The sequence below is a fragment of the Electrona antarctica genome, assembly GCF_951216825.1.
Source record: "Electrona antarctica genome assembly, chromosome: 7".
NCBI lineage: Eukaryota > Metazoa > Chordata > Actinopteri > Myctophiformes > Myctophidae > Electrona > Electrona antarctica.
Window position 1 is genome coordinate 22,804,138 of NC_136812.1, and position 8,221 is coordinate 22,812,358.

Sequence of the window (8,221 nt, forward strand, 5' to 3'; positions counted from 1 at the left end):
TGAAAACTAGCACTCGCGATAATACACCAAGGCTTACAGTGTAAGCAATGCATCTACAAATTGTACAATTGTGCAATGTGATGTCCATATCAAATAAATAAACATTGCTATGGAAAAACAGGGAGTGTTAGTTCTCCTTTAACCTTCTTAGTTTAGCTGAAAACCAAATGAGTTGTCCTTTAAACTATTTACTTAAATAAACACAAAATGAGCTTGTTACCCTTTAAACGTCTTAAACCTTTGTGAAAACAAAATTAATTATTTTAACCCTTTATCATGAAATACAAAAATGACTTAATTATGCCTTTAAACCCTTTAGTTTGGTAAAACACAAAATTGCAATCTTAATGCAAACACCTTTATATAAACCTTTAAACTCTGTTCACTTGCTTAAGTGAGTCATTTAAATTCTTCTTATACTATGCAGCAATGTAACAACTGCAAATACCAGCTCATTAGAAAGATCCCAAAAACGTGTAGGCTAAGCTCAATATGCAAGGTTAATAGATCTGAGTCCTTGTTGCAATTTCCAAGTTTAACCGCTTCCCACACCACCTTTAACTTGAGGATTGTGGTAGGGAACTTCTTGGCTGTCACTCGAAACGTTGCTCTTTCGACACAGTCTATCGCCGTTGCTTTGCACTGGCTATGCCGAGTTGCCGACACCTACTTTGTGGGCTTTGCGTATCTGAAGGCTGGATCCTCTTGCGTTGTCACCCGCGGAGGTTGTCGTCTCTCCTACCCGCGTTGAGCAGTCGAGTTGGCGTCTCTCCTACCCGCGTTGAGCAGTCGAGTTCTCACTGTAGCTCTTCTCCCAACATTGACGACACAGGTCGGTTCTTTATAAACGGGCATTTATTTCGGGCATTCTTCTCATCCCTCAGTTGTTCCATCCATGCCGTGAGAACTATGTTCACACAAAAATACACATAAATCAATCAACAAAGTGCATCATAATACATAATATTGATTAAACAAATGAAAATACCAAACATGTAGAAATGCGCGATGCGCAGGTGAACGTGTCACATACAACAACATCAAAGACTAATCTAAAATACCTCGTTGGCCGCTTGTTGTGAAAAGAGGTTCTTGAATCTTGAGTTGCTTAAAGTTCTTATAATGTCCTTTGACAGTCTGCTTTGGCTTCAGACGTCTTTCTTACTTTAACAGTTTGTGACACACTAAACTGCAAGTGTGCTGCTGCTTCCTTCATGCAGACCAGTGTCCGAGTGAGTGAGACAAAGTTTGTACCACCTGCCTGCAATGCCAGGCAATCATGCATCAATCAGTCAATCAAACATGGTGGTTGCTACTGACAGACAGGGAACTTGGTTCTGCCTCAAAGTTATCATCACATCATGTTTACATTCTTAACCTCATATGAAATCAATTATGAACCACATATTTATTGTATGCATCATGAAATTATTATGAATTATGCTTTATGAACTTATGACCATGAATTGTTGTATTTTAGTCCTTTTAAAGTAAGCATTTTAATAGCAGCAGTTACACTCTCTCTCTCTCTCTCTCACTCACACACACACACACACACACACACACACACACACACACACACACACACACACACACACACACACACACACACACACCATCTTAGTGGCTCTAGTCTGTGTCCCCTCTGACATCTCTGTCTTTCAGTTACACTCACTCTGAGTTGGTATCGCCAAAATAATCTCAGCACATCCCCAAAAACAACTTTTTTACCAGCTGCTGTGTAAGCACAGCTGGTCTATAGAGACACACGGGGACTACAAATTTCACGCCCCCAAATGAGACAGCGGCCCCACTTCTGGTCCGTTTCAACTGTGTACTGCAGCTGCCAATGCAATCCCTATGAGAGGCATCATGAAATACCCTAATTTCACTGGTTCATTACTGAGGCTATAGCGATTTTCTTTGTGTTCTAATAAAGTGTCCCATATGTTTGATTTGTCCTTTTCAATGTCACATACCTGCCATCTCAATATACACCCTACAATGTACTATAATATACTCCATCAGTTTGTGAAAAGTGCTAGCATTGTAAATCTCAAGTCAAAGTGGTCGCACAGTATATACGTCACGGTTGCATCCCTTGAGGTTTTCAATACCCAGATATATTTGTTGTATTTCGTTTTATATGCTATGTATTTGTTGAAAATGAACTAAACAGCTTCTTGCAAGACTATTATTAATACTCATCTGGAGAATTCACTAGGTAGTTGAAAATGTCAGGATGTCACTCCTCCATTTAGCTGGGTTATTTTCCCATGCAACTATTCAGCAAAGTTAATTATACAACAAGTTGACACCGGTAAAACACACCGTCGGAGCTCCGTGGTAGGTAGAACATATATAGTAAGCCCGTGACATGTTCAGAATAACAAAGTCAGTCGGGATCGGGATGTATATTGAGAATTCCACTCTTCAAAGTCGGCGCTCGTAGCCTCGTAAAGGCAGTGACGTCCCGTAAAAGCGACAGGTTCTCTGTCTGCTGTCTCCCCTCTTCTCCGTTAACATTATGGGTAACTCATTCAAGTGGTAAATTAAATGTGAAATACATCCTCTATTGAGAAAACAACAATATATGTTGACAAAGACACTTCATACATTTGGAAACATATTTTTATTCAAATCAATATAGTCTTCAGTTCATTTCATATTATTTTAAAAGTAGGCTAACTACAGTTGAATTTCAATGGACTTCTATGGGCTGGCCTGCAGTATCCATGCCAACGGACCAGCAGTGGGGACGCTGTCTCATTTGGGGGCGTGAAATTTGTAGTCCCCGTGTGTCTCTATGTTCTCTCTGCTTGGCTTTCACGCCCACTCGACCTATCCTTCTCAATGGCTGCTGTATTGACTACCTATCGTCCTGATTAGCTGCCTCGTCTCTAGGCAACCAGACACTTTTTGCCTCTAGCCGACCTTTCAGCCAATGGGATAGCATGCAGCCAGCAACAACCCACTAGTGTGTGTGTGTGTGTGTGTGTGTGTGTGTGTGTGTGTGTGTGTGTGACTGTGTGTGTGTGCAGCTGGTAAAATATGACATTTTGGGCTTGTTTTTTTTTGTCCTTCAAGAGTTCAAATGCAGGATTGTTTAATTGACTGACTTTCATGAGTAAAAGTTATCTTCTTCCCGTTTCTTCCTCGATCCTCATCTGTGTGTTCCTCTCTGTCACTTTCTCAACCTTGCTCTCTGTTCTTGTGTTTTACCGTTCTTTCCATTCCACCCACTTCCCTGCTGGTCTCTGTCTCCAGATGCTGAGCTCCATACTGTTTGCAGGTGTGGGTGTTTTGGGGGCAGGTTACTCTGTCATAATATCTGCCGTGGCTATCAACAAGGGACCAAAGTGTAACATTAATGCTACCACTCACGATGACTGGATCTACCCTTTCGTTGACAGGTGAGAGCTTTTTTCTTTTTTTTGTGAGAGCAGCCGTAGCTGAGTCCGTAGAGAGGCCATCTGGGAATCGGTATTTCGCTGGTTAGATCCTTGGCCCACCCACTTTGTGTCAAAGTGCCTCTGAGCAAGACACTCTCATCAGATCCACCTGAGCTAATTTCCTCTACCTCTACGGGGGTCAGAAAACTCCTTTCAAATCTGTATTTGATTTCCCCTTTACATTGTTTAAGATATTTTTGGGGCTTTTTGCCTTTATTGATAGATATACAGGAAACAGGGAGATAGATGGGGGGGAAGACATGCAGCAAATGTCGTCGGGATCGGGACTCGAACCTGCGACACACTGTCAGGCTGGATTACCAGCCTGGGTGCCTGGACTGCTAGGCCGACCCGGGCCTCCCCTTTACATTGTTAATAAGAATTGATTGATTGATTGAATACTTTATTAATAGTTTGCAAAAAAGGGTACAGTGGTACATATGTATACAAAAGGTGCTAAAAGGATAACCCAAAAAAGTACAAATTGCATTGAGGTCCTGTGTATTCAATTCATCGAGACATTTAAAGACAAACAATAAGTATGTTGGTGTATAGTTGCTGTTGTGTTGGGAAACACCAACCATCCTGTCTTCTTGCTCTCTTTTTCCAGTAACTACCTATCTGACCACATCATTTGGTCAAAGTGTGTCGAACCAGTTGGTGTGGTGTCCTGGCATCTGTCTTTGTTCGCCGTACTGCTGGTCATGGGTTTGAGCCAGATGGTGCTATGTGCCGTCCAGGTGATAAACGGCCTGCTGGGAGCCCTGTGTGGGGACTGCTGCGGTGCAGGGGTCAGTATAATTTAGATTTACTTTAAATTATGTCCAAGCTTAGGTTGATTTGGTTTTATTTTTATCATGACAAAATGTATTTGGCACACCTTGAATGATGTTGAATGATGGCTGTGTTTAATATCAGTGAAGATAGTGACACATAATTAAGAAAATTTAAATATGATCTATCACTTGATTTTTAATACATTTGGGATGTAAAGTAATCCAGAAATGCACTTAAAATAATCCAATGACACCCTTGGATTTGTTTTCTGTGAAAATAGCCGGTTATCACTTCTATTTTGAAAGTAATTTTTCAAAGCTGTCCATATTTTGTGTCTTTTAGAGTCCTGATGCAGCCTGAGCAATTCCTTCTACCACATGTTGGAAGGCTGGAGCTACTGTACATTTCGTCTTCCATTTATCCTGAAGTTAATTAGAAGATGGGACTTATTCCTCCTGCATCTCTTCTGTCCAAATATGTCTGTTGCAGTTAGCAAAGATTTATATGTTTTCTCATATGTATGCAGTAATACAATTTTAGATTGTACACATCAATTCACTGTATCTGACATTGTATATTTAATGATATGGTCTGGTTTGGGGTAATTGAATTAGGCTTTAAGTAGCACTAGCATGTGACAAACTATGGGTTATTCTGATTCTGAACCCATTCCAAGCATTATTTTTGCATGAAAAACACCCCTTGTGCTAAATTCGGCCATAGCCACTTGCCCAAATGTGATCATCTCATCACATTTGTGAAGACGGCTATGGCCGAGCATCTCTTGAGTCTGACCCAGGCCAGAGTTATAGGCCTATAAGGTCTGACCGCCCAAGTTAGTATGTACTAGTGTTGCATTACTGCCCCCTCGTGGACATTTGTGGATACTACACCAGTAGTATTCACAACAGTTCGTTGAATGCATTTTGCTCAATATTTACAATAGATTCACTGACTCACAGACAGTGCCAAACAAACAGCCAAGTAAACTATTACAGTATCTCTTATCATTTTCATTTAAAGCAAACAAGTAAAACTGTTTTTGGAGAAAGATCTGAAGGTACGTGTTCATTTGCATGTCCAAGTCTACTCAACTCTAAATAAAATGTAACTTTGATTTGAGACGTGTGTCGTATGCTGTGTTGTTTACACTTTACAGTAGCAAAGCGATATGCGCATTAACAAGTCCATGATTCACTATGTCACTATTCACTATTCACTATGAGTAGCAGTAGCTACAAAATAAACTACATGTTTGATTGATAATACTTACTGTATTACCAGTTTGTAAATTGTAACATAGTACAGCAGTGGTATTATACTGCTAAAGGAATTGGGGCTCTATGTGGAACGTTCCTTCAAGATTAAAGTTCCGAGCCCGCCCCGGATGACATTCATTGCGTACACGTTTACAGTTACAGACGGTATCCTAGCTTCAGGTTGACCCTGAAGAAAAATAGAAAATTACAAATGATCACGTTTTATGAGTGGTCCAACGTGACTTGAAAGTAAGGTAAGATTCAGAATATCACTTTGTGTTTGTTTGTTTTAGCAGACTATTTCTGTAATCTCCGTCCGATCGAGTCCGTCTCTTCAGTGCTGCAGCACTGACTTGAAGTTGCAAATATTTCTCCTTCTTTGTTGCTTCTAGATAAAACAACATAGATATATCATATATGGGATCCTTGCCGGATAAGAGTTGCCCTGGTCCGGTGCGTTAGAGAGACTCGCTAACGCACTGGACCAGGGCTAGGATAAAATATGCTTGGGAATTATACTGTGGTATTTGAGATGGGATGCATACACACACACACACACACACACACGTCTTTTGGTCTGTATAATGTATAATAAGAGCACTGTTTACCTATAATATGCTGTTTTCACTGTTGCTACACTTAAAATGTAAAAGTGTGATGTGAACCCATACATAGCTAGTAGTAGTTATGTAATTGGCAATGGCATACACACTGAGGTATGAAGTTTTTTTAAGTAAAATAAAAACACTGTTAAATTAAACTGCAATTAAAATGTTGCCTGTCATTTTATAATGGATGATTTACTTAAACGTCTGGGTTTCCGAGGCTACTGGAGTGGGCATGACCTTTGGGCAAGTAGAAGTTAGAAGAACATGACCTGTACTTGCCCGACGGGCAAGTGCCTCTGAGACCTTAGTGTCAACCCCTGAATGTGACATGTACGTGTTTACCTGTTTCCACAGATAAAATGCTTTCTGCTATAGTTAGAAGAAATGCTTTGACTGCTCCCAAGGTACGTGTGTTTAGCTCAGTTAAATGCTTGGATCATTCTAGGGCATGTTTAATCTTAGGCAACAAAATGTACATTTTCAGAATATCTTTTGTAAAGATGTTACCTGTCAAGTCATTAATTAAGTGTGTGTGTGTGTGTGTGTGTGTGTGTTTAGGTATGGAGGGCCAGTCCTCAACAAATGTCCTGGATACCTGCCTTGGAAAGAATTCCTGATGGTGTATCTAGTTCCCTGGCGCTCTGTTGGGCTTCATCAGCCAAACTTCCCTCTAGGATTAATGATGCTGGTTTAAAGACTCATAGTTTGGCTCTTATCAGTTTATTGAGGCCTTCACCCTTCCAGAGCATCCAGACTCGTGCTGCTCCTGGTTCAGTGAGGCCTTCACCCTTCCAGAGCATCCAGACTCATGCTGCTCCTGGTTCAGTGAGGACACAGCCTTTCCACACTTCCGCAGTGTGGTGGAAGAAACGGCAGCAGCCAGAGCCTCCGCCCAGAGAGCTTGATCTTCTGCGTTATGACATGAGGGACATCTGGAAGAGCCCCAAACCAGCAATGTATCTGGGGCTCGCTGGGCTCATCCCCTTCATCGCCGCTCCTCTAATAATGGCCTCGACGGAGATCTACCTCCCGCAGTTGGCTTACGCACAGGTAGCGTATGGAGCGTCCATCCTTTCCTTCCTGGGCGGAGCACGCTGGGGATTTGCGCTTCCAGAGGGCAGCCCAGCGAAACCTGATTGGATTAACTTGGCCAATAGCGTGGTTCCTCCACTGCTGGCCTGGGTGGCTATGCTGCTCAGTGACAGTATCAGTCCAGCAATCATCACCGTAATCATGGGACTTGGAATTAGCTTACACTACGACCTCTCTCTGCTGCCAACGTACCCCAGTTGGTTCAAAGCATTGCACTCCATACTTACCATTGTGGCTTCTTTCTCCCTGATTAGCACACTTCTACTGAGTGGAATTTACCCAGAGAAGACTATTTTCTGAATTAGGCCATTTGTGCTCTTCGAAATGTACATTTTTATAAGGGTGAAAGGGTGTGAACTTTGCGGTTGACTGTCAGACTCCAGTTGAAGATATTTGACAAACTATTTCTCCCACATCATATAAATGAACTGGAAATGTGAAGTTGGTGCCATTGAATCTGCCATGGAATCTGAATTAGAACAAGAAACCCTGATTAATACAATATAAACAATTATCCTTCTTTTCCCCCCTGGCTTCTCGATTTTATTGGCCTGAACATCTAGTATTGTAACTGAGCACATCCTTGTCATACGTGACAACGGTTCTTTTAATAGGACAAGAACAGGCATTACATAAGATCTTAATAGGAGTAATCAGTGCTTACGGTGTTAACTGCCTATCGTGAGATAGAGCTTCAACATAAGCTTGTACATGATGAATACATCACAGGATATGAGATCTACTCAAATCAAGCTATTATCATTTCTTTTTTGCAATATACATGTAATTGAGCAGTAATTATTCCAGTTTTGTCTTCTCTTGAGTAACAAAACAAAAGTAATGTGAAGTTTAACTACTGGTAACATTTTACATGTAAGGAAAAGGATGAATTCAGGAGAATATTTTGGATAGGCCCATCCCACATTATAAACTTGGGTTTCTGAGTGACTGAGATGCAAGCCTGAAGCCAAGGAGAAAGAATGTAGTTATTCAATAGCACTGTACTATTTTGCAAACTGTTAAGTAATCAATC

At 41.1% G+C, this 8,221-nt stretch overlaps 2 protein-coding genes across 3 annotated transcripts; both read left to right on the forward strand.

The window, feature by feature from the left end:
* The first annotated feature begins 751 nt into the window (after nucleotides 1-751).
* LOC306926997 (transmembrane 4 L6 family member 4-like) lies at nucleotides 752-5,246 on the forward strand. Its single transcript, XM_079506567.1, has 4 exons — nucleotides 752-832; nucleotides 3,268-3,413; nucleotides 4,063-4,243; nucleotides 4,572-5,246. The coding sequence occupies exons 2-4, from the start codon at nucleotides 3,268-3,270 to the stop codon at nucleotides 4,587-4,589; spliced, it is 345 nt and encodes a 114-aa protein (XP_079362693.1). The 5' UTR covers nucleotides 752-832; the 3' UTR covers nucleotides 4,590-5,246.
* A 387-nt stretch (nucleotides 5,247-5,633) lies between these two features.
* On the forward strand, nucleotides 5,634-7,713 carry LOC306926989 (transmembrane protein 69-like). 2 transcript variants are annotated; one of them, XM_079506556.1, is made up of 3 exons: nucleotides 5,634-5,737; nucleotides 6,451-6,500; nucleotides 6,655-7,713. In XM_079506556.1, the coding sequence occupies exons 2-3, from the start codon at nucleotides 6,456-6,458 to the stop codon at nucleotides 7,486-7,488; spliced, it is 879 nt and encodes a 292-aa protein (XP_079362682.1). In that variant the 5' UTR covers nucleotides 5,634-5,737; nucleotides 6,451-6,455; the 3' UTR covers nucleotides 7,489-7,713. The 2 variants fall into 2 exon arrangements, with proteins under 2 accessions (XP_079362682.1, XP_079362681.1); XM_079506555.1 differs by having other exon boundaries at nucleotides 5,638-5,742.
* The last annotated feature ends 508 nt before the right edge of the window (nucleotides 7,714-8,221 follow it).